Below are 25,658 nucleotides of genomic sequence, written 5' to 3' on the forward strand. Positions count from 1 at the left end.
ATCGCAAGAGTCAGTCATTCACTCGCTTTCTCAGAGGAATATTTGTCCCAAGAGCAATTCTCAACAGCTGGCTCTGTTCATCTAAGACCGACGCAGCGATGCCATTAGTTATGTCCAGGTAACACAGGGAGATGTGTTCAGGGATTGTACGGGCTATAGGTGTTGTCCGAGCAGGGAGCCAGGAGTTCCTGAATTCTCATCTTCACACTGCTGCTAAATCCCTCTGGGACTTTGGGCAAGTCATTTTCTCCTGCTCCGTGCCTCAGTTTCCCCTCTCCAAAAATTAGGTAGAACATTGACTGACTTTCCAAGACTGTTCTGAGGAGTCGCATCATACTTTCTAGTTATGAAATGCCAAGTATGAGCCGAGCCTCACCCAGATCCATAGGTCCGAACAAATGCTTCCCGACTTCAGAGGAGTGTGAATTTCTCTCTGGACTTTGTCATGTGGGTCCAGCTCTGATATTATCTGAAGGAGGCAATAGATAAATAATATGTGCTGTGCCTAGGAGCCACCCAGCACCCTGGCTGTCGTCCGAAGGAGCAGGAGAGTGAGGAAGAAAAGAAACTTTTCTCCTGAAGTGGAAATTGTGGCGAAGGGGAGAAAAGTGAGCAGGGGGGATCGCGCAGCCGGGCCAGAGCAGACAAGGCGGGTTAAAGGAGCAGCTGGCTTGGGTAAGTAGACTTGGGGATAGCGGGTGGAAAGGGTGGCAAAGGAGCATTGTATGAATTATTCTAGACATGCAAAGTTTCTTGCACTGTCCTCTGAAGCGTCTAGTGGTGGCCGCTGCTGGACCAGATCGAGCCCGGATCTGATACAGTCTGGTGACTCCTGTGTTCCTATACCCCACAAGGGCTTTTCAGCACCATGGCAAATGCGCTCTCTGCCTCTCCTGCCCATTTCCTCTTGCGTCGCATTCAGATCCCAGGGAGGCTTGATACCCTATATAAGAAAGAGTCAAGACACTGCTGTTTGGCGGCCCGTGTGAGGAGGTGGGACATGGGTGCTGCCGCTCCGGGGCTAGGGCCTGTGGGGGAACATGGCGGATGGCTGCTTGGTTGCGGTGGCTGGAGATGCCGTTCCCTTCTCATGCTCAGTGTGTGGGTGTCATTCCAGATTCCGGGAAAGGACGCGGATTCTGCTGTGACCTCTGCAGCTCTCCTTACCTCGTCGACCCCAGCCGCAGAGGCAACCAGCTGAAGACCTCTAGCTCTCTGCCTTCTCCACGCCACAAACGGGATCCCAGGACAGGCCAGGTGCTGACGCTCTGCAACGCATGTGGTGAGGGAAAGCGCTGTCCTGTGGTCTGTGCTAGGCTGAGCTGGGCATTATCTGATGGATGTACCTTATGTTCAGTATCCGTCACGTCCTCCTGTTCAAAGGGTGCTGCAATCCTGCCCCCTGCTGGGGGAAAAATGCATGCATGTATTGAGCCATCCAGCCACTGCGTTGTGGTGTGTTGAGTATCTTGGCCCATACAGCCAGTCTGTATGTAGGGCCCAATCCAGCTCCTACTGAAAATTGGTGGCAAAATTCCCTGTAATAGGAAGAGGGTCAGGCCCTTATGATCTTCTCCCAAAGTCTATTCTCTGATTAGATCTGCGCAGGTGAGCGCTGGGCAGCCCCCCCCACCCCCGGAGATGATGTCTGGTCATCTTTGAACATCTCTTGCCTCATGTCCCCCTCCCCTCCCCATCCCAGTGGTGTAATCAGCCTTTGCCTTTATCTGCTGCCACCCGGGTGAGATCCAGGAGCTGCAATGTGTGCAGAGTGACCTTTCCCTGCAAACAGTCCCCCAAGCCCTTCACTCCGATCCCAGGCACGTCTCTGCTTGGTTACTGTCCCAGGCATATAGTCATGGTGTCCAGCCCCAGAGTGACATGGAGAATGTCAGTGGTGTTGTAGTAACTGGTATCACCGAAGCGTCTGTAGGTTTTTTAGCAGTAGCTGGGGGGTTGCGGGTGACGTACTGCGATCAGGCCTCTGTTACGTTAGGAGCTCTGCTCTGCGTGTACGTGTGAAAAACGCAAAATATTACAGCTCGTCCCTCAGCATCTGTAATAACCATTGGCTGTAACTCCTCCGGGGGCGGGGATATCCCCCTAGGTCTGGCACTCGGCAGGCCTCGGAGCACTCCGAACCCCGCGAAGGATCCTGGGCCGGATGAGAGGAAGCGGCATGAAGAGCAGCTGCAGGCGTTTGGACGGGCCATGGTGGAGCTGCTCGGGGACCAGGATGGGAGCAAGCTCTGCTGTCCTGCCTACACCAGGAGACCCTGCCTCTGCCTCCAGAATTATCTCAAAGCCCCAGGTGGGTGGAGCGGGAACCTAGAGAGATGGACCTAGAGTAATATAACGTAGTGCTGTTAATCCCAGAGCTCGGTACTTAGTCCACTACTGAAATGCAGCCATTGCTGGGGTGGAGGGTGGCAACCAGCGAGTGTAGAACGTGCTAGTGACAGGGATGGGACATGTTAGCTAGAACACCGGGACATACTTGTACCCTTTGAAAACTGCCGTGAGCATGGTGTCCCTCTACAGCTGACTGGACCTTTGTTCTAAGGTCGTCTTGGAAAGCCCCACACGTTGGGACCTGTACAGATCTCTGTTCATCCGGCTCAGAAAGCGGGGAAGGGCTGGGTCACCCTGGCCAGTATATCAACCTGAGGTCCCAGGTTGTTTAAAACTTCCACCTACTAAGTACGGGAAACGTTCGTGGACCACTGCAATGGTGCCGTAATGCTATCGGGAAGATTGACCGAGACACGTGGCTTAGTCCATGTGCTTCTTGAAAGGCAGCTCAAGCATTCACGTGGCCCCTCCAGAGAGGGCCAGAGAGGGCACTGGCTGTAACTCCCAAAGGGTGGCACCTCGCTCCACCACTGCCAGTGTCTGCTTTGAGCTATTGGCCCACACCCTAGGGTGGGATTCGAACCCACAACCTGGTGGTGTACACAGTGAGGGTGCCACCAAGTGAGCCATAAAAAATAGTGTCCAGCATTAGTGCAACGCAAGGAGGGAGGAAGGCTGGGTCCTGTGTGTGCTGCCAGCCAGAGCCCCCTCAATCCCAGCCTCTCGGATCCAATCCCACGGGCCTCCCCCTCATGGAGGGCTTGGCAGCTCCTCTGAGCTGGGCACAACTCTTTGTAGAGCTCCACGTCCACACATGGGTCCATGTCTGACTCCCTGATGTGCTGACATGCTGCTCCCGTGGCAGGGCTGGGCGAGAACGAGAGCCGGACGCGAGCCCTCGAGTTCTTGAGGTTGCTGCAGGAATCCAAGCGACTGAAAACCGTGAAGTTCTGCAGCGCCGGGGCCAGCCAGCAAGCCGGGGAGCCCAGGAGGCAAGGAGTGGGGTGGGGTGAAACCCATGGGGAATAATGGAGCAGCACGTCCCCTAGCTGAGGGGTGGCGCGCGTGGGCAGAGCCTTCCCCAGGCAGGATTCTCCATCAGGGCGTCCTCAAATGTGTTGCTGCCGGGGCTCGCCCAGCTGACTCATGGGGCAACGCCGATAATCATGGACAAGAACAGAGCTTAGGGTGACGCCTGATCCCTTTCAGTCCAGAGAGACAGACCAACAGGGAAGGGATTTTGGGCGACGACGTGCTACTGTCTCACGTGTCCATAGGCTCCCAAGGCCTCTGCAGACCCAAGGGGCAGAACTGGCTGGCAGCCAGCCTAGCTGGTTTTTGAGCGGCTATGTTGTCCAGTGGTTAGAGCAGGGGACTGGGCCTTGGGATTCCTGGGTTCTTTTCCCAGCACCGTTATGAATTCAGTGTTTGGGGCAAGTGCTTTCCCCTGCCTTTCTCCAGTCGTGAAATGGGGGGTAGGCACCCTGATTCTGAGGCCCCGTGCTAAGGGCACAGCACTGTCCTGTTGATTTCCTCAAGGAGGCGAGCCGTCGGGCTGGGGAGCGGCCAGCGGAGATCTCGAGCCTTTGAGGACTTTGTCCTGAAGAACCGGAGGGTGTTGCGTGAAGAGCTGAAACTATGCGAGAGAGCCACGCAAAGGATTCTGGGATACTCCAACAACTTCCTGCATAAGAAGCTCAAAACAAGCAGCCAAGTAAGTTGAAATATGAATTCCCCCTCCCCCCCCGAGGATGGGGTCGTGTGGGGCAGTGTGGTGCTAACCAGTCTAGTGACGGGGAGTGTGGGTGAGGCGGAGTTACACTCCAAGAGGGTTGCTAGTGGAAGCCTGGTTTCCCCTACAGAAGCCTGCCAGAGTTGAGCGGAAGAAGGGGAAAGGGGCTCTGGGGCTCCTCAAGCCCATTGCAGAACTCGGCGAAGAGAAGTGCTGCGCGGCCAACTGCACTGCGGTAAATACTCCGGGGCCCCCACACCGCGGGGACGGGGGTGTCAGGGATGCTGGGCTCGCAGGAGCAGTGGGGCCGATCACGCCTTCAGAGCAAGTCAGTCAGATACAAAAAAAAAAATGAGCGTCTGGCATACCAATGCCTCTCTGCCAAAGGGTCCCAGGGGTTAGAGCTAGGGGGACTAAAAGCCAAAGCTCCTGGGTTCTAATCCTGTCTCTGCCTCTGATTCACTGTGAGACTCTGGGCAAGTACTTAATCTGTTTGTGCCTCAGTTTCCCTAACTGTCAAATCTTTAAAATAAAACAGTCCAGTCTCCAGGGCTCTCTTCCTTTCCCTAGACTGCATTGAGCATTGGTCCGATGTGTTAGTCTGTCCTCTTCTTGCTCCACATGCCTGAGAGGTGGGTGTCCAGCCTGCTTTCACTCTGATGGGGGTGGATCAGGCGGCCTGGCATGTATATGGACGGTACCGTATAGCATACAGGTTTCCTATGCGCTGTCTCCTTTGGCTCCTTCTCAGATGGCCCACACCTACGGCCGCCTGCTGCAGCACTGGAGAGATCGAGCATTAATGGGCCAGTCGGAGGCTCGCCGAGTCCTAGCCGAAATGCTAACGCCCTCGGGTGAGTTGTGAGCATGTGGTGTGTCCCTCTGGTGATCGCACAGGTAAAGGAATAGAAAACCTGCCTTACGGTGATAGACTCAAGGAGCTCAATCTATTTAGCGTAACAGAGAGAAGGTTATGGGGTGATTTGTCACAGTTTGTAAGTACCTACAGGGGGAGTAGACGTTTGATGATGGGCTCTTTGCTCTAGCAGAGAAAGGTCTAACACGATCCAGTGGCTGGAAGTTGAAGCTAGACAAATTCAGGCCGGGAGTAACAGGGAGAGTAATTAACCCTTGGAGCAACTTACCAAGGGTCGTGGTGGAATTATTGTGGGGAAGTTCTGGGGTCTGCTGTACAGGAGGCCAGGCAAGATGATCACAGTGGTCCCTGCTGGCTTTGGACTTCATGAATAAACGCAGAGCAAAGCTAGGGGTTTATTTGGAAACACGATGTGTGCACATGCCCCTGCCCTCTGCTGGCTGGAATCAGATCCCTGTGCTGCCATCCTATAATAGCTATGGCTGACAGAGGTTAAAAGGCTCGATGGGACTCCTGGAGATTCTCTTGGCGTCGATGATTGTAAGGTCTGGATCTCCTGCCTGCAGGTGCAGTGTCGTCTGTGTGGGACCAAGCAGCCAGGGCAATGAAACCCTCCAAACAGTCAGGGAAAAGCCCCACCGGAGTCCTGCTAAGAAAATACACCCAGCAGGGGCTGTTGGTGCAGGGCAGATCCCTGCTGATCTCGTTCTTTTGGGGCCTGTTGCAAAGCCCATTCCCGTCCATTGCGTGGGGTTTGCATCAGACCCCCGATGCTCTGGCATTTGTCCTGGCTGTGCTACCGTCCGTTGTGGTGCATGCAGGCGAGAATCACACCGTTTTCCTGTTTCCCTGCAGGGGGCAGTAGGTGTAACTGTTACCGCTTCATATCCTGGGTGACTGGCTCCAGCCCGAGCACCATTAGCAAGGTTAACGAGCAGATGAAGAGGACAGGGGGAGATAGGGAGCCCCCTCCCCACAGACTCAAGCAGTGGAGGAAGGTTGGTACCAAAGGGCTGTCCCAAAGCTGCTTCTCACCCCACGGAGTTTCTGCTTCGGGTCCATATTTTGCATTGTGTGCATTTATTGCTATGTTTTGCTAACTGCTCATGTAAAGGGCCTTGTGCAGGGGAAGGGGGACTGGCTGGTGGCGGGGGGGGGGGGGGGCATGGGCTGTGGGTCCTGCTTTCTTAGTAGGGGTGGATCTGTTGGATGGGTTTAAACACTAGATTAGCTCTCTGTGCAAGCAGGTGTAACCTAGGCAGCCAGGCTACTGAGGTAACGAGGGCACCAAGTTGTGGCAATACCGACCCTCGTGCGTCAGGGCTTCTCGGACGGTCTCTGGGGTTGGAAGGGGATTTGCCCTGAGACATCACTGACTGTCTGGCTGGGAGGGTGCGTGTGTCTTTCTGTGAAGCATTCGCTATAGATCACTGCCAGAGACAGGATAGCGGTTGGTTCTTTGGGGCCGGGGTCTGCCTTTCTGTTCTATGTTTGTTCGGCACCAAGCACAGCGAGACCCTCGTCTGTGATCACGGGTGCTACGATACAAGGACATAATCGGAGTCCCTGGGCCTGTGATGTGAGATGGTACTTTCGCCTGTGAGCCTTGAGCACAGCAGCTACAGACGAAGGACGCTCGATGAGCTTAGTCTGGCCTTTTGTTCTCAGTGAGCACGTCCCTGTCTGCGGGGACCCAGGGCTGGTGTGGAACCGACAGAAGGCAGTTCCCCAGTGTACCGTGATACAGCATCCTCTGCCTGCCTGGATGGGACAGTCCAGAGCCAGGGTGACATCACTGGGGCACTAACTCGCCCCATCAGCACATTTCATCCCGGAGAGGTCCCAAAAGGGCCAGCTTTGTGAGCAGCCTAGGACAGCCGACTGCAACGTACGGCGGGTCGGAGCCCTGAGCCAGCGTATCCGTCAGTTCTGACTGAAAGTTTTTTCAGCGTGTGGGCCTAGACGGCGGTCACCCCAGCCGGCCCCCTGGCTGACACTTGGGAGACCACCTCTGTTTTAAGGGTGTGGCGCTCCCGGGGACTATCGGGCACGAGCTACGCAGAGAGGCTGAGCAAACAGCCCTGATCTCAGTCTGGTGGGCTAGTGGCTGCAGGGTGGGCATCTGAGGTCAAAGCCATGACCGGAGGGAGGCGGCGTAAAGGGGGTTATCAGGAGCCATGGGAGGCCTGGGCTGTGGCACCCCAAACACAGACCAGATGAGCCGGCTCATTGTGTGTTCTGTTGCCATATCCACTCCCCTTCTGCTCCGCTAACCTCCTGGCTTCCCGTCCCGCCCTGTAGGAGAACCCCAAGCCCAACAAGAAGGGTTGTGTTGCTGAGGAGAGAGCGCAACCCAGTCAGGCACCATTGCTGGCTTCCCCCTCCACAGCTGGTTCCCAGGAGCTGCCTTCAGTCTCGGTCCACGGGCCAGCCTCAGCGGGCGAGCCGCCCACCTCTGTAACCGGCGTGAGTAGAAGGGCTTGTTTGGGGTGGACTCTGAGGCCGTGCAGTGCGTCGATCGGCAGAGAGGAAGGGAATCCAGAGGGCCGTTCAGGGACAGTTGCATTCGAGGGCTGCTTTCCTTTCTGCTCACACAGAGCTGCTTGGTGCTGGCGGTAGCCGGTGGCTAGAAGGAGCCCAGGAGCGAGAGGTTACAGTGCTGTGGAGGGAGCAGCGCAGGCAGCATGCGGGAGCCTTGCCCAGTGCTTGAACCTGCAGCTCCACGGAGAGCCCCCTCTGCCCATACGTGGCGCATGGCGTCCGGCCTCAGCCCAAGCCCTAGGGGCCGATGAGTTGCTGCTGGAGCAGCTTGTCTGTCTGCCCTCATGGAATCCTAGAAATGGAAGGGACCTCGCAAGGCCGTCAAATCCCCTCGCCTGCGCTAAGCCAGGACCAAGTCACCCTAGACCAAGGGTTTGTCCAGCCTGTCCGTAAAACCTCCAATGACGGGGATTCCACCACCTCCCTGGGAAGCCAGTTCCCGAGCTGAACTGCCCTGGGAGGTAGAAAGTTTTTCCTGATCTCTAATCTAAATCTCCCTGGCTGCAGATTAAGCCCATTGCTTCCTGTCCTACCTTCCTGGACATGGAGAACAATCGATCGCTGTCCTCTTTCTAACAGCCCTTAACATATCTGAACGCTGGTATCCGGTTCCCCCTCAGTCATCTTCTCTGAAGACTAAACATGCCCAGTTTTTTAACCTTTCCTCGCAGGCCAGGTTTTCTAAACCTTTTATCGTTTTTGTTGCTCTCCTCTGGACTCTCTCCTGTTTGCCCAGAAATCCATGGGGGTGACCAGCTCTATACGGTGTATACGCACAGCTGCACCTCTCCCTGCGCTCTACTGATGTGGAGATCAAACCCCAGCACCAGTCGTCATGTCTCTCTCATTTAGTGGTGTTCTAAGACTGCCCAGTTGAGATTGTACAGCACCCAGCACGGGGGTGGGGGGGGGCAGAGTTAGTCTCTGCACGGAAGAGCTTACTATATAAAAAGACAAAGAAGGGAGGGGAAGGAAGTACTTTTACCCCCATGTAACAGGGGAAACTGAGGCACAGAGCGATAAAGTGACTTGCCCAGCATCACACAGGGAGTCTGTTGGCACTATCTGGAACTGAGCCCAGAGCTCCAGAGTCCCAAGCCCCTCTCCCCCACCCATCTAACAGAGAGGCCTGGCTAACCGAAAGGTTAAGGAACTGGGAATAGAAGCCAGGAATCCCGGCTTCCACTGCTCTGCCCCAACCACTAGGCTGCATCGCCCCCAGTGTGACCCACTGCTGTGATAGCCTTGCGACCTTGGCAATGATCTTCCTTTGTCTCCCTGGCAGGCTCTGGACCCCTGCCCCCTGCCGCAGGCCATGCCTGTCTCTAGCATTGTCTCAGCACTGCCCAGCACTGGCGGGGAGATGACATCACCTTGTACCAGGCGGCCAGCTGGCACGTTCTCTCCTGCACCGGCTGCTGCTTCAAAAGCTGCATCCGCTTCTCTCGCCCCCTCCAGCCCCCTGCTGCACAGAGCCCAGGTAATACGTCCAGTAAAACATCACCAGCCGTGGGCCGTATCCTCAGCGGCTGTAAATCAGTGCAGCTCCATCAAAGTCACCGGGACAGTGCTGACTTACTCCAACTGGGGATTTGGCCCAGTAACCCAAATGCTTTAGAGAGAGGCAATTTAAGTGGGCGTCGCCAATCCAGGAACCAGTGCTAGGAATTCCCTGGTCAGCTTAACAACCAAAGCACGGGCCTTTTGTAAACGGAAACCCACTGGCCTGGCCATCTGTGGCTCCCATTGATACCTCTAGCAGGACAAGTGTTAGCCCCAGCGCTCGGGGCAGCGGCGTATTATCGCCTAGGCCAACAAGGCCTAGGCCTAGGGTGGCAAATTTGCTCTTGCCCCCTCCCCAACTCCGCCCCTTCCCCAAATCCCCGGACCGCCTCCTCCCCCAGGCGCGCCGCGCTTCCCTCCTTCCACCTCCCTCCCAGGCTTGCCGCGCTGGGAGGGAGGGAGAAGCGAGTTGCAGGGCGCTCGGAGGAGGTGGAGCAGAGGTGAGCTAGGGCCCGCGGGCGCGGGGAGTAACGGGGGGCTTGGAACCGCTTCCCGGCCCGCCCCAGCTCACCTCTGCTCCACCACCGCCACCATCCCCCGAGTGCGCCGCAACTCCCCTTCTCCCCCCTCCCTCCCCGGCTTGCTGCGGGGGAGCGGAGGTGAGCTGGCGAGGGGGCGGGGGGGCGGCAATTTTTTGACGGCCTAGGGACGGCAAATTTGTTAATCTGCCCCTGGCTCGGGGTAACTGCGTCCTCCCCCTGCAGGCCCCTGGACACTGTACCCCTGAAGCCGTGTGCTGTTGAGTAGCTGCCGCGTGTCGGGAGCGATCCCTGCTCGCCTGCGAAGAGTACCGGGCTCTGGGGAAGGAAGGTGCTCTGGGAAGGTTGGGCTGTATTACCACGTGCAAAGCACGACCACACATAGGTTGAGAAGCGCTTTGAGATCTGCGGCTGGTGGAACGTGCTATGTAAGAACACGGGATTGATACTAACCATTGCCCAACCCTCTTGTAATACGTGGTTCGCCCCGCAGGTGTCACCATGGCAGAGCTCTTAAAACAGTGCTTCTCAAACTACTGTCCTGGTGACCCCTTTCACATTGCAGTGTGACCCCCTTATACATTAAAAACACTTTTGAATGTATTTTAACACCATTCTAAATGCTGGAGGCAAAGCAGGGTTTGGGGTGGAGGCTGACCGCTTGCGACCCCCCTGCGGGGTCCCGACCCCCGGTTTGAGAACCCCTGCTTTCAAGAGAGGAGGCTGAGCTGATGCTATGGTCAGCGCTGAATGACTCCAAGTGGCTGCCAGACTGGAAGGTTTAAGGAGATGCTTATGGGGGCGAGAAGCGTGCACCTGCCTTAACCTCGAGAGGGTCCTTGCGGGCGCCCTATGTAACTTTCCCTGCAGATTGATGGACATCTTTTCTCCCACCCCTTAGACTGAGCAGCAGCATCTGCGGGGCCTTGGCTACACTAGGGATCCAGCCCACCCTGCGCAGCCTTCACCCCTGGCCCAGTCTCTGGCTCTCTCTCAGCTTCTTGGTCCGGACTCTGGGCTCTGTCCAGCCCGTCAGCAGATGCAGGGAGCGGAGGAGATATGGAAAGGCCAAGAGCTGCAGCCTCCTTTGATCCTGATGGGGGCAAACAAAGGCGCTGTTCCAGGCTCCATTAACTCTGGGGGCCGGTTTCTTGGTGGCTGCGTTGCAGGTGAGTTGGGGACAGCACAGGCCTTGCGTTGCTGGTGTTGGCTTGGGAATTGCATGACAGCAACAGACGCACGGGGGGAGTGGGGTGAGGGGAGGGAGATTTCCTGGGGGCGCCTAGGAGGAGAGGTGCCTCACACTCCTCTCTCACCATGACTCCCACAAAGTGTAACACTCCCACCCCCGTGGGCTAGGCAGGGTCTCAGGAAGGGGTGGGAGTGTTACACTTTGTGGGGTGGAGCAATGGGTAGACAGAGGAGAGCAGGTCTGTGTGGGGAGCTGGGATGAGACACGTCCCCTGCACAGGACGACAGCGAGAAGCTGGGGCTGGGCCCGGGCCCGGCTGGTGTGCAGTGGTGGGAAGTATCCTAGCAAAGCAGGACAGGCCAGAGAGCTCAGCCAAGTACTTCGCTGGCTGTTCCGACAGCAGGCAGAACTCCTCTGCTGGGGATGTAACCTGAGCTCCCGAGGCTCTCGGAGATCACAGGTTCAAATCCCAGCCGGGCTGCTGCCGCTGTTCCTCCTCCTGAGAGATACAAATGGTATTGCCCGTCATTTCCCCGCTGTGCATGTGCGGCCACCGTGTCTGCAGCGCAGAGAGCCCTTGGCATGTCGTGGAGTAAGTTTTTACCCTGCTGCTCTTGTCCAAAACTTTCCTGGTCTGGTGCATGGTGCTGGTCAGTTGCTGCCCTCCTCCCCAGAAGCAGTCGCATTTCTTGTGCTGTCTGTAGCTTTGGGGTGCTAGCTAGCCCTGTTACTATTCTGAACCTGCTGTAAATGCAGGTTGGTGGTTTACAGCCTGTCTCCCCTTATCCCCAAATGGTGCCGCCCTCAGGCCCTGGTGTGCTGCTCTGAAGCTGTGAGGAAGGGTAATGTGTGCCATGGAGGAAGCGGGTTTAACGTGCCAGGATTTCCCTCTGGTGCATGGGGCAAAGGGGAGGCTGTTGATTGCATAGCAAGCTGGCAGGGGGTTGTCCCCTGGGCACTCCTTACATGGCCATTCTCACATTGGGTGACTTCCATTTCCTAGGTGCTGTGAGGGGCCCGCTGCCCAGCGCAGAACAGAGGCTCCCGTCCCAGCTGGCAGGAGGCGATGAGACCCGACAGCCGGTACCAGACTTTCTGGGCTTCCCCCCTCCCCTCCCCTTAGCGTTTCTGGTGGACTTGCCCTGTACCCCAGTGTGCACGCCCAGAGCCCCGCTCATCCTACAGGCTGTGCAAGAGCCTGCTAGTTCTGGGGCCTGAGGTTTAGGGGGTGAGAGGGAGCCTCCTTCCCAGCCAGCCCAGGGGAGTGAGAAGCTGGGAACTGGCTGGGAGTCAGTCCTAGGGCTCCTGTCTGCCAGTGCAGAATGCTAACCTCGAATCCAGGCCCGTCCCTGGGCCAGCCCCACTCAGCCTAACCCTGTACTGGCTCCTGCTACAGCGCTTCCCCGTGGGCCTGGCAAGAGAGGCTGCTGGGGTGTGGAGCAGAGGCATTGTGATGACAGTGTAGACCTGCAGCTACAGAAGAGCCCCTACCATGCCTGAAGGATCCCAAACCCCTTCGCTGCTTCCCGCCGGAGGGCAGGAGGAAGAGGAAGCAGAAACGTCAGGCATCTGATCCAACCCCCCACCATTCCAAAGCCCTGGGCATCGCCTGCAGCCTTGGTGTGTGATGTTCCTCTCAGCTTGGAGAGCCCTGTCCTTTCGCAGTTCTCTCCTTGGTTTGTACCTGGGGGCCAGCTGTAAAGTCTGTCCCTAGTCTACTTACTGAGTCTCTGCTTTGTGTCTCCACAGCTTGCCCTCCCCAGCAGCCTCCATCCTCCTCATTAGCAGCGCACGTGGCTGCCCCAGTGCTCCCGGGGGCTGGAGCGTGGGTCTCAGAAGGCAGTTTGCCAGCTCAGCTATGGGGGCTGCTCTCAGCTCCCCAGGCGAACGCCGCCTGCTTCATCGTGAAAGCTGAAGGACAGCCCGTGAGTGGGGAGGCTAAGGTCACTGTTCACCTCGGCTGGCCAATGACTTTGTGCTGCCCTGGGTAGGGCTAACGACGTCCAGCCCTGACCTCACTGGCTCCCAGCTATGCAGGAGTGCTCTGGTTAGTGATACGGTATCGCCGCCAGCAAGCAAATCCAGAGCGTCTGGCCCAAGGAGGGGTGTGTCCAAGGGCTAGTGTGAGAAGGCTGCTGTGAAGAGTCCAACAGCCCTGCTGGTCCTGGGAATCTGTGGCCACCCTTGGAGCATCAGCCCCAGGGCATCAGAATTCTAACTGGTGCGGCTCTTGCCTTGTGAAACGGAGACTGGCTGGGTGCACGCCCGGGGCCCTGGAGCTGGGGTGTGTGAAAGCAGGTCAGTGTATGACCCAGTAAGGTCTAAGCGGCCCCTGAACCTTTGTACGTGGACAGCACTGCCCCGGGCAGGGGCCTTGGCTCCCCATTTCAGGTCCCCTAAGGTAGGACTGACTCGCACTGGGTGAGAGAGGCCTCCTAGGCTTTGGAACTCTGTCCCATCGCAGCTTCCCTGTGACTGCCCTGTAGGAAAGACAGGCCCGACTGGGTCCTGTCTCTAACCCATTGCTTGACCTGTCATCACGGGCTGGGAGAGCCAGTTCCTGTTCCCCAAGAGCCTTGCAGCAGGGGCTGGCAGGCAGTGCAAACAGAGACCCAGCAGCCAGGCAGCTCGTAAGCACCTGCTTAAACTTTAGCATGTGCACTTTCCCCAGGCACGGCTTTGCTTGCACTGCTGCTGGAGTTCTCCTGAAAAACACAACCCCCAAAGCCCTTAGTTCCTGCCTTCTCTCTCTCAGGCTGGGAGCCCTCAGCCCAGACAAGGGGCTGCTGTGTTCTAGTGAAGCAGGAGAAAGTTACTCTTGGCGTGGAAGTTTGGACCACAAATGTTTATTAAGCATAACCCTTCCCCCCACCCCAAGCCCTATGTATTTCTATATATTAATTTAAATCATTTGGCAGGGTTTTTTTTTTTTAAGGAAAAAAACAAGTACCTGGTGGGTTGAAATTCCCCCTTAAAATGACATTAGCAAATGCACATGTAAAAAATATAAATAAGCTCATACATTCAAGTATATGGCAATTACATCACGCTTCCACAAGCTGATTGGTCAGATTCCAGTTTGTGGCCAGGCCAAGCCCCCAGCTGGTCATGTTGTCTTAACAGCAGGAGCCTGGCGGGGTAGCCCCTCCTACCGAATACAATACAGGGAGCGATGGCCCCGCTGAACTGGTCCTCGCACTGGTTGATCCATCCAGCAGTACTGAGGGTGAATTCTACCTGCTCACACGGAGGACATCTACACACGTTAGCACACTGGTGCCTCTCCCGAGCATCCGTTCAGTTGGGCTAAGTGGCACCTGGCTGAATTTCTTGCTGCTCCTGAGAGCGACGGGGAGATGAGCAGTAGCTGGAAGGCCCACTGAGGACCGGCACAGCTTGTAATCTAGCCCTGCCAGGCCCACCTGCCGCAGCAGTGCTAAGTGGCACCTCGGTACAGCAAACCTGGGGGGGGGCAGCTAGCCCCATTCTGTGTGAGGGCTCAGGGCTTTTGGGGGAGGAGGAGCATTGTTTTTCAGCCTATTTGAAAGTGACAAGTCCCCACCAAAGTCAGCACCTTCCCTGTGTGCTCCTGTCACTTTAAAGAGCTACTGTGCCTAGCCCACACCATGCCTGCCAGGCTGGAGGCCTCTAGCTCCTACTGCAAGAGAAAGGAGGAGTGTTATTAAGCCCCTTAGGTGTGGGCAGTGCTCTAAGCTAGATTCACACTGGACAGACTAACAGCGTTCCTCTAAAAACACGTGGCAGCTGTATTCCTAGGGTAGTGAACGGGGCCAGAGTGACAGCCCTGGGGCGTGAGGTTCCAGCTTCACAACACGCAGCAAAACAAGTTTTAGCCCCTGCTGCTTTGCTTCCACCTGAACCCGATGGGGCCTCCATGGGGTTCACTGCCAGCAAGGCCAGTTGTGAGGCAAACACCCAGGAGCTCTTTGATACAGGCCAACAGCTGTCAGGGGCTAGTGCCAAGTATACCGGGCCCCTCTTCGTTCATGGTCACAGGTTCCACTCCAGAGTTCCCCGCTCCCCTGTAACAGCACAGCCAGCATGGCACCGGAGACAGGTATGGGCAACCTCCGTGCTGCTGCTGCGTTTGCAGAGGAGGCGTCGCCATGAGCGGGGGCAGCCCCACGTGTGCACAGCACCTGAACTGGGCTTGCTTGGCACTGCGGGGCAGGACCCCAGCTCCAATGGCTCCCACTGTCACCTTGGCAGGCTGGTGAAGACAGCGCCAAATGGCTCCTGGCCAGACCCGGGAGGAGTCCAAAGAAGAGAGGCACCCCGTTAGCCCACGTGTGGCAGAAATAAAATACATTACGGCACGTAGGACCACGGTCGCTGCAGCCAGGGCTCAGGGTTACACTAACTGCTGGCTGCCTTCAGCTTCTCCACGGTTGCACCCCCTGCCTCCGGACGCCCCTTCCTCACAGAGCTCGGCAGGGGGGTGCAGACGCTCCCAGGCACCGCTGGCAGGGGGGCTGCAGCAGCCAGTTCACCAGTTGTCTGTCTACGTCCCTGGCACTCTGGGCCCAGCCCCCAGCTGTGCCTTCTAGCTTTGCTCAGCTGTACAACAGTCATTGGTTGCCTATAAAAAGCCATAAAGAAAAACTGTCCCCAGCTTGTGAACCTGCCCAGCCCCTACTCCAAGGAAAGATAAACCCCAAAAGTGGCAGGAAACACCCCCCTCCCCCTCTATACCCACCCCCTTCACTGGGCAGGGCTGCTCCTCCCCGGGAACGTCTGCCACGGAGCAGCTGGGCTCAGTTTTTCAACAGACGACACTTTCCTCAAAGCAAACCCCCAATTCTTAGCTGGAGCTAGGTCTCTGCTGCTGCTCCTCCTCCTGGGCTGAAGCCAGATCCACCCTCTGCTCGTCCATACGCTTGGCCTGGACGCGCTGGATGAGGCTGAAGAAGTCTTCGTCAGGCATGGTGGGGCCACGGGGGACGGCATCCGGCGGAGCGCAGCGCTGGTCGTCTATCCGGGATGACTGGCACGGCCGAGGGGAGGGGAGGAGAAACAGGTGTTAGAAACGGTTCCCGCCCGAGCGCAGGGGATTCCGCGACCGCTGGCTGGGGAGACAGCGAGCGCCCTGCAGCTGGCGGGAGCCCAAAGGGGTTGTCATGAGGAGGTGGGCAGAAGAAGCCCACCCTGGAAACAAAGGGAGCCAGGAACAGTGGCCCTGAGCCCAGGACTGGGGGGGGGGAAAGAGGGGGGAGGAAGGGGCGTTTCACAGCTGTTAAAAGGCTTTGGAGTGAATCCTGCTTTAATGGGCCAGCCTCTCAGGCCCCCCTCCCTCCCGGTTTGCAGGCATGGACAGGCGTGGGCCCTGTGCCTCGGCCTACCTCACGGCAGGTGTCAATCACAGAGCAGCACAAGACCTTGACTGGCACCTGCTCTTCTGTTCTGGAGGCACAAATCTGGCCCCGCAAAGAGGAGGCTGGGCCCTTTGCTGGTCTTGCCCCATGTTCGTACAGGGCTGCCGACTGTTCGGGATGGGCCCTAGGAGCGGCAGGAAAGCTGGCGCTGGCCCTGGCCGAGCAGAGTCTCAGCCCCTCGGGTGGGTGCAGAAGAGCAAACTGCCTACCTGGCACTTCATGAGCATGTTGAAGAACTCGTCCCCTGGCTCCTGGGCATCCCCCTCCATGCGCAGGTGCCCCAGGTTGTTGTGAGTGATGCGGAGGCCGGGCAGGCTGCCCACGCTGGCACGCTGGTCATCCAGCCGCCTGCTCTGGGAGCTGGCGATGAGATCAAAGAACTCCTCTGTCTGCGGAGATGCTATTAACGAGGACTGAGCTGCAGGGGAACAGGGAGAGCACCAGGGCATCAGGCCAGGGAAGGGGCCTGTGTCACGGCGCTGTTCAGCTCCAGCATGCTGCTCAGTCTCTCATTAACTCGTTCGCCACCCCTCTGAGGTCCGGGAGCCAGGACGCCTGGGTTCTGACGCTGATTTACTCGGTGATCTTGGGTAAGTCACTTCGCCCCTCTGTGCCTCTCAACGCATCCCTCCCTGCCTTTGTAAAGCACTTATGGCCCCCGTAAAGCTCAAAGTGCATCACTATTAACTAGTAAATGATCCCCTTTTAGAGGTGGGTAAGCTGAGGCAGTGAGCGGGCAAGTGACGTGCCCAAGGGCACCCATCTAATCAGTGGCAGAGCCGGGATTAGACCAGGCCTGTGGTCAGCCGCTCTCAGCAGAAAGGTCATTTGAGCTGCCTTTTTTTTGCCCCACTTGATCTCTTAACTACCCCCCACACACACACTAAGAGTAACCTCATTTCCCTGCACTGAATGGGCTCACCTGGCCCACAGGAGGAGAGAAGTGAATTGCAGCCATTTCATCTAATTGCAAAGAAGAACAAATGACCAAGACTTTTCTTTTAGAACAGTGGGTCTGGCCCAGCCAAAGCTGCATGGCCCGTCTGAGCTGCAGGCAATGTGCAGAGCCAGCCAGGGCCCCGTTTCAGACCACACTTTCTGAAATCAGCCAGCTAAAGTGACTGCCACTCCTAGGGAGAGCAGACAGCTGGCGCTGTGAACTTCCCCTCAGCAGTGCCACACAATCCACTCAGGCTGGGTGTGCTGGAGCAAGGAGCGCGCACACTCAGAGCACAATGGCTGGCGGGACCTTGCGTGAGGAAGACACGAAGGCTCAGTTTGCACCCTGAAAGCTGGCCTTGGGAGCAGCACACGCTGTGGCTATCGTTTTCTCTATGGCATTAAAAAACCTTTTAAAAGATCAGAGGGGGTTTATTGCCTGGCTTGACACAACATCAATAAAGTCTAGACGGTATCAGTACCTCCCTGGAACGAGGGCTCTGTGAGTGCACGAACACCGGGCAGCGAAGGGGGAAAGCAGCTGGCTTTAGAGGGTAAACCGCAGAAACTCTGGCTACACATCTCCCCCTGGCTGACAAGGCTGCGTTGAGGGAGCAGGACAGGATATTAATTGCACTTGGACCGTTGATTTGATTAGATTAGGGAAGGGATGCCTCATTGACGTGGCCTTTCAAGAAGGTACCAAATCTTTAGCACTCTCATTGCATTACCAGCCCCCTGCCTGTGAAGCCACACGAGCAAAAACTGCACCTTACTCCGGGGCCATGATGACCCCTGTCCCCATACATCTTCCCCACTGCAGTGCTGGCTAGTACCCAGCACTGGGATTCCCGGGGTCCATCTCTGGCTCTCTTAGCGAAGGCTGTGCTACCCCAGGAGCTTAACTTCTGTGCCTCACTTGACCCCTCCAGCTCAGGAAAGTAATACTTCCCTGCCCCGGTCCGGGGTGTGCCGCATGGCTGACCTGGGTCTGGAGCGCCTGGCACTGCTCGAGTGCTATACAAAGAGTTAGAAACGCAGCATTCCAAGCTCTCAGCCCCCTGCTGCCTCTTGGCTCCCATACGCTGCTGTCGCTACAAGCAGCGAGCTCCCGCTGGGAGCGGCTGGCAAGGAGCGTAGGAGAATGCAGCGGGGAGTGGCTGAGCGGATCAGGGAGCAGAACGTTGACATCAACACGGGCACAGGCGCCCAAGCAGCCTTTTAAGGTCCGACATGAGCGAGTGGTTCTGCCTTTGAGAACTCCTGGGTGGTGGGACCAAACAGACCTGTTCCTGGTTACAACGCGTCCTCGAATTGCCCGTGCTGAGCCCTGGAGCAGCCTCCTCAGTGCAACTGCAGATCCCAAGTCAGTTAATAGGCCATGATTACAGTGAACCACCGAGGAACTTGTCTGAAGAGACATTTTCCGCCTTCCTCATTATTAAGCCTAATTTTAGGATTCAGGGGGCAGAGGCCGGCCCGTTCCAAGTAGGCGGTAGTTACAGAAATTGTGCTTGCAATTGACTCCAAAGTCCCTGGAAACTTGAGTGGCTTTCTGGCTTGCGCTCAGACAGCCTCCTACCAGACGCCCCATGCAATTACAAAGGGTGGGCTATAATTAGAGGCCATGTAATCAGCCAAGTGCAAGCAGAGGTAAGTGATTCATCAGACAGCTCGTCCTTTCCGAGTCCCCCAGACAGCACTCGCCTGTCAGGTCCGGTGCAGATACGGTGTCTGCCGGTGCAATGGCTGCGGACGTTCTGTCCAGCACAAGGCAGTGGGACCTGCGTCAGAGCGCCTGCCTTAGGAAATCACAGTCTGCGCCTGGTTCTTTTCAGCCCTCCCAGAGCCAGCCTGCTCCTCCGACGGCTGTCTGTCCGGGCGTGTGCTTGGGAGCGAGAGCGCAAGCCAAGCTCTCTGCTGAGGTAAACGGGCTCAGTTTCATTGGCTTCAATGGAGTTTTGCCCATTTCCCCCAGTGGAGGATTTGAGCCATGACTTCCCACCACTCTCCTTAGTGCTATGCTCACAAGTGCACACGCTCCCAATGCCACCTAAAGATTCCGGTGCTGCCTCCCAGTGAGAAACGAGACCAGCAGGTACTTGCAACTCCCGCTGCTGGCACAGACAGCCCCCCGAGCCGAGGGGCTCTGCTCTGTCTTGGAGCACACCCGTGGGAAACCCAATGGTCTGTGATGGGATGTTAGATGGGGTGGGATCTGAGTTACCACAGAGAATTCTTTCCTGGGTGCTGGCTGGTGAGTCTTGCCCACATGCTCAGGGTTTAACTGATCGCCATATTTGGGATCAGGAAGGAATTTTCCTCCAGGGCAGATTGGCAGAGGCCCTGGAGGTTTTTCGCCTTCCTCTGCAGCGTGGGGCATGAGTCACTTGCTGGAGGATTCTCTGCACCTTGAGGTCTTTAAACCACGATTTGAGGACTTCAATAACTCAGACATAGGTCAAGGGTTTGTTACAGGAGTGGGTGGGTGAGATTCTGTGGCCTGCGTTGTGCAGGAGGTCGGACTAGATGATCATAATGGTCCCTTCTGTCCTTAAAGTCTATGAAACGGGGTTGGGGGAAGCGAAGGGAAAGGTGCATTGCAAGCTCAGCCAGCGGCTAATGTCCCTACGTGCTGGCTAATGTCCCCACACCTAAGTGCAGACTTGTGCTGCCAATGCCCATCATGCTTGGTATGACCAGGTCTGGATGGCACCACATCTGGCACTGCTAGGAACCTCAGGGAGGAGGTTTTTCAAATGACGGGCATAAGCAAACAGAAGGCACTGCACAACGAAAACATTCAGTCGCAAGCCCTGAAACAACATCCAACAGTCCATGAAAACAGCTAGATGGTTCCTTTTTGCTGCTGGTTAGGAATGAAACATTCCCCTGCAATGTAGAAATCCAAACACGCTGCCGCCGGGTGAGCAAAGGAGACCCAGTAAATAACTCTAAATAGAAAGTAAAACAGGGCATGTAGTTTTACTGTCTAAGCGAGAGTGCAAATTAATTAAACAGCAGTGTGCCCAACTCGCACTTTTATCGAGTGTCTCATGGTATTTGCTGTTGTCCTTAAAGCCTCCTGTTACAGAGGCAGGGGCGGCTCTATGTTTTTTGCTGCCCCAAGCACGGCAGTCAGGCGGCCTTCGGCGGCACGCCTGTGGGGGGTCCGCTGGTCACGCAGATTCGGCGGCGTTTCTGCGGGTGATCTGCCGGTCTTGCGCCTTCGGCGTACCCGCCGCCAAATTGCCGCCGAAGCTGCGGGACCGGCAGACCTCCCGCAGGCATGCCGCCCAAGGCTGCCTGACTGCCGCCCTCACGGAGACCGGCACAGCGCCCCCCGCGGCTTGCCGCCCCAGGCACGTGCTTGCTGCGCTGGTGCCTGGAGCCGCCCCTGTACATGAGAATCTCAGCTTTCATTTAAAAAAGGAAGTAAGGCCCAGACCCTCAAAAGGGATTGATTCCAATGAGAATTTGGCCCAGAACCTCAAAGGGATTTAGGCACCTAAGTTTCTAGCCATCAGGGTTGTGGAGAAAAGCTTCAAAATATGAAGTGAGGACAGCACCAAGGCTCAGAAATCAGGAGCCGAATCAGCAGAGCTCCAAATTCACGTATTGATTAACAAATCATGTTTTTTAATCCAGCCTCCTGCTCTGGAGTTCTAAAGCCTGGTTTGGAACACCTGGGCTGACGGTAATATTGAAACAGCTTAAAGGCTGCTGCTGTCTACAGCTCCCTCGATTATAGCCCTCGGCACAGCTGGGAAACCCACGCTGGTTTCTGTATCAGCAACACGCGTAGCTTTATAAAAACGATGCGCACGTCCAGGCTATTTTTAGGGTGAAAAAGCCACCTGACTCGGAGCCAGTCTGTGCTCCCTGTCACAACACAACCTGACCTTTTCAGCACTATTTAGCTCTCGCTGGTGCCAGCTCTGTATTCCCGAGGTGGTTCGGTGCTGCGTCTCACATATCGGCCTTGTTAGGGATGTCGGGTGTCTTTTCTTAAATCATCTTTTAGGTTTGTTTGTTCCAAACGGCATCGTTTGATCAAAACCGTATGGAACAAATAAAAGGGTAAAGTACCATAGAAATGGCTTTTAAAGCGAAGAGTTGGATACTAGTCTCTTTAGCCATTGCTTTCTGATTACTGTTTAAACACACCGCATCACAGCCTTGCAAAATGGCCATGAAAATATACCAGCCCAGGCACCCAATCTCCTTGCCTAGCCTTACTATGTTGAAATCGCTACCATCTAGTTTATCTACCTATTCATTCAGCTATCGAAGGGTATGTCTACACTACAGGATTAATCCGAATTTAGATAATTCGAATTTGGGAAACAGGTTGTATAAATTCGATTGTGCGCGGCCACACTAAGCACATTAATTTGGTTTTTAACCACATTAATTCGGTGGTGTGCGGCCACATTACCCCATTACTTTAACCACAGTAATTCGGTGGTGTGCGGCCACACTAACCCTAATTCGAATTAACAAAATCGATTTAGGCGCTACTCCGCTCGTCGAGGTGGAGTACAGAAATCGATTTTAAGTGCCCTTTAATTCGAATTAACTGGCTCTGTAGTGTGGACGGGTGAAGGGTTAATTCGGATTAACGCAGCTAAATCCGAATTAAAGTCGTAGTGTAGACCAGGCCTCAGATCTTCCTGTGGCTATCTACCTATCTGTGCTCCGTGTGTCTCCTATGGTTTATCTTTCTCTCCAGCACCGTTCATCATAGTATCTACGTGCTGAATAACATTCAGAAGCACAAAAACCAAATGACTATTCCAGTGAAAAAAACCTAACACTCTTTTACTTGCCCATCCAAAAACACGGCAAATGACCCAGGTGTGTCAGCAAACAGACACCTCTAATTGCAAGACCGCCTTAACAATTAATAATACACCTCTACCCTGATATAACGTGACCCGATATAACACAAATTCAGATATAACGCGGTAAAGCAGCACTCCGGTGGGAGGGGGCGCAGGGCTGCGCACTCCGGTGGATCAAAGCAAGTTCGATATAACTTCGAATATAAGTTCGGTTTCACCTATAACGTGGTAAGACTTTTTGGCTCCCAAGGACAGCGTTATATCGAGGTAAAGGTGTACTTAGCGCTTATAGCACTTTTCATCCAGAGCAGGAAAGTGCCTTATAGCCAACCCCAAAATTTTGGGGTTCTTTTTATTCGTGTCTTGGTCCTTGTGCCTTTGGGGCTCATCTTTTCAAGCTTTTCTCTGAAACCAGAAAGATACTTTCGAACAAATGAAAGCTGAGATTCTCACATAAGCACCTGACTCCAGGAGCTGGGGGTTTAAAAGAAAACACCAACTATTGCCAGACTTGCGGTAAATTCATGAGAACTGGCAGCACTGCAGACATGTCATTACGCTCATTAACGAGAGCCCCCAAATGCTTACATATTCTTTCTTCCAGGGCAGGCACGGAGGTGGCAGCAGCCTCTGCAGCCTCTGTTTGGCATTCTTCTAGCGGGCAGCGCTGGTCATCCATTCGACTGCTCTGGAACTTGCTCAGCAGGTCAAAGAAGCATTCCTCGTCTGAAGGGGCCCGGCTGATTTTCTGCAAAGAAGAAAGAAAACAGAAGAAGTCAAGCAATCAACAGCAACTCCTTGCATCTGCAACTGCTGACTTACATATATACAAGTTTCCTGCCCTGTCCTAGGCCAAGTGGAGGCCGGATTCCCTGCTGCTCGGTGCTGCAGAATGGAGCCGTCAGAGAGGGTCAGCGCTATTTGATTCTCTGCTTGGCTCCGCCCCCAACCACAGGATAGGTTAGAGCAGTTTGGGGGCTGCTCTAACCTGCACCAGTTGGCAATGACCTCCAAGGGACTGTCCGCACCTCCTTCCCTCCCCCAGTTCACTCCTTGGCCAGGGCTATGAGGGTAAGGCATAGAAACGGCCTCTGTCCCTGCTGCAGCTTCTCCCCCCGCACGCACACACACACACACACCACCCTTAGCAACCCCAGCTGGGACATGTGGTGGGTTTCCACCTGAGCAATGCAAAGGGAGCAGAGCAGGACAGCGAATGGTGCCTCCGGGAGTCGTCAAATTCCCTTTCACTCAGTTCATTGCTCATCTCCCATTAAGGCGGCTCTTCCCCAGCGCAAGTGTCCCGCCAGGCATACAGCTGCATTGTGTCCCCATCCGTTCCCGTCTCCGAAATAGCTTCTCACTGTTCTTCTCCTTGCCTTTCCATCAGGGGACTGTAAAACTAGCCTCCAATGGCAAGAAAGATCAACCCCCCGCCCTACACACCCCGGCAAGGCAGAGTTACCTTCCTTTGCAAGTGCTCTCCTTCAAGGGCTATGGCCAGGGAGCATTCGCAAAGGCACAAGGTGAGCAGTCGTCACCGTTCCTTTCCGTTCCACCAGAGGAACATTTGTGGCAAGTCGTTCTGTTAAATAATCCAATCACGTTCCAGCCGACCCTGGGAAACTCTGGATGCATTCCAAGCAGCCTTTGGCTGGGGGCCGCGTTTCTAGTCTTCCTTTGGGCTCCTAGCAATGGGGAAATTAGCCTTGCTGTCCAACCGCCTTCATGGCTACAGAGCATCGTGACCACACGGGCGAGCTCTCTCCTGGCACGCCGGGATTGTGCTATGGCTGGGAGAAAAGGCTGGTTCTAAAGGAGAGAGGGAGGGAGTTCCATGCCCTTGCACGGGAGAGGGAATTAGTTACTGAGCAGTGTTGGGGCAGCGAAGTGAAAGAGAGGAGATCCGGACAGGAGCGGAGTCAGCCCGAGGAGCGTTTAGGAACCTGGGAGCGGGACTGGGCTCGAAGTCAGAGAGGGACAGGAAGAAGTGAATGAGATGGACCCTAGGGTATCACATAGAACCCCCTTCTGGTGTGTTGTCCCCAGCCCCATCCTCTCCCTTTGCAAGGTTATAGCCCCGTACGCACAGACAGCGAGTGTTCCTCTCAAACCAGCTAAATTTAGACTCCCATAAAGGCCTCCACAACGTGAGCTTCCCAGCGTTCTTCCTTCCTTTCTGTTATCCACAGGAGACCGCTGGTTATAACAATCATCGCGCTGCAAATGCCACTCAATTATAGCTCTTCAGGAAAACAATTCCCGCACGAGAGCCCCAAATGAGCACCTTTCACCAGACAGCGATCTATTTAAGCTGTGCTGTGGAATGGATTTGCTTCCAAAGCCTCCAGGCACAAGCCCCGTGGTGTGACCAATTCCAGTTCAGACAGATGTGTTTTTATGCCATTACCAGGCACGCTTCGTTAATGGAGTAAACACAGAGTCCCCTCTTTGGCTCAGCCAAATGCAGCGTAAGCAGCAGATTTCTCTGAAGAATTGCTCAGAATTGGATGTGAAATTAGAAAATGAGAAGAGAGGTATCTGCCAGGCTCAGGGGGGCTCTGCCTGGGCTGGGGATCTGGTACCGTCACACAGGCTGGTCAGATGCTACCAAGAGCAATGGATAAAATCAGTGGACACTGATGAACCGCTGGTATCCGCTCAGTGGCCCATTGACATGAGCTGGTGGCATGGATGGACTGACAGCACCAAAACCAAGAGCAATTATTTGTTATTAGTATTATGAAGACCCAGCTCTTCAAAGGGATTTAGGCACGTAACTCCCATTGAAACCAATGGGACCCTGAAACCAATGAGAGTCGGGCGCCTAAATACCTCAGAGGATCTGGACCTATGAGCCCCAAGCAGGATCAGGTCCCCATTGTGCTAGGGGAGAGGGATAACTCAGTGGTTTGAGCATTGGCCTGCTAAACCCAGGGTTGTGAGTTCAATCCTTGAGGGGGCCATTTAGGGATCTGGGGCAAAAATCAGTACTTGGTCCTGCTAGTGAAGGCAGGGGGCTGGACTTGATGACCTTTCAGGGTCCCTTCCAGCTCTATGAGATAGGTATATCTCCATTTATTATTATTATAGGCGCTGCACAAACACCTAGCGAGAGAGAGTCCCTGCCCTGAGGCATTTATGATCTAAACGGACAAGTCAGGCAAAGGGCAGGAGACAGGAAGGATTATTACAGGGCTTGAGGTGAAGTGCTCTGTCAAACGGGGGCTGTAGCAGAGAGGGGACTGACCCCCGATGGCCCGTGTCCCAGGGCCTTCACCACACAGCCATCCCTCCAGTCAGGCGCTTGCCTCAGCAGAGAGGCGCTTCATGAATGGGGCCCACAGCTCGAACCCCCTTCTCTCGCCCGCTACAGGTGGGTCCCTCCATGCCAGTCAGTGGGGAATTGCGGGTGCCTGCCCTGGAGAGAGGGAGATTTAGCGCTCGAGTTAGCGAATCTGGAGCTATTCTCTAGCACAACGTTCATTGACCACAATCAAACCGGTCTGGTTCCAAACCGGATGAAGCAGGGAAGGCACGTTTCGTGCGAGAGGGGCAAGCTCACGCTGAGCTCACTACATGGCCACACCCCGTCCGTACCTAAGTCCCTCTGACAGCCCCTCTTCTGCTGTGCTGCTTCTATACAAATCACCCACTGCTGTTCCCCCTCCCCCGGGCACTTGTCTGTGTGCCGGTCTTGTCCTTAGATTGCGAGCAGGACTGCTCTCCCCGAGTGCCTGCGCCTG

General features: G+C 55.5%; 2 protein-coding genes across 4 annotated transcripts in view; one reads left to right on the plus strand and one right to left on the minus strand.

Moving 5' to 3' along the window:
* Positions 1 to 517: 517 nt before the first annotated feature.
* On the plus strand, positions 518 to 15,419 carry LOC112111284. The gene is made up of 13 exons (XM_024206649.2): positions 518 to 675; positions 1,118 to 1,282; positions 2,108 to 2,311; positions 3,218 to 3,344; positions 3,892 to 4,066; positions 4,215 to 4,319; positions 4,836 to 4,938; positions 5,817 to 5,959; positions 7,263 to 7,427; positions 8,788 to 8,982; positions 10,446 to 10,713; positions 11,740 to 11,819; positions 12,486 to 15,419. Exons 3-13 carry the CDS (start codon positions 2,212 to 2,214, stop codon positions 12,519 to 12,521), a joined length of 1,497 nt encoding a protein of 498 aa, XP_024062417.2. The 5' UTR covers positions 518 to 675; positions 1,118 to 1,282; positions 2,108 to 2,211; the 3' UTR covers positions 12,522 to 15,419.
* A 7-nt stretch (positions 15,420 to 15,426) lies between these two features.
* The window catches only part of GPSM1 (G protein signaling modulator 1), a 144,212-nt gene continuing 133,980 nt past the window's right edge, over positions 15,427 to 25,658 (minus strand). The window contains exons 11-13 of one of the 3 annotated variants that reach the window (XM_024206648.3): positions 22,501 to 22,660; positions 16,339 to 16,547; positions 15,427 to 15,741 (exon numbers count right to left, since the gene is read on the minus strand). In XM_024206648.3, the coding sequence (XP_024062416.2) occupies positions 15,559 to 15,741; positions 16,339 to 16,547; positions 22,501 to 22,660 (552 nt within the window). In that variant the 3' untranslated portion in view covers positions 15,427 to 15,558. The remainder of the gene's footprint in view (positions 15,742 to 16,338; positions 16,548 to 22,500; positions 22,661 to 25,658) is intronic. The other 2 variants (XM_024206647.3, XM_024206646.3) reach the window with 2 other exon arrangements.

The sequence above is a fragment of the Terrapene carolina genome, unplaced genomic scaffold (assembly GCF_002925995.2).
Source record: "Terrapene carolina triunguis isolate 2854851 unplaced genomic scaffold, T_m_triunguis-2.0 Scaffold238, whole genome shotgun sequence".
Lineage (NCBI taxonomy): Eukaryota > Metazoa > Chordata > Testudines > Emydidae > Terrapene > Terrapene triunguis.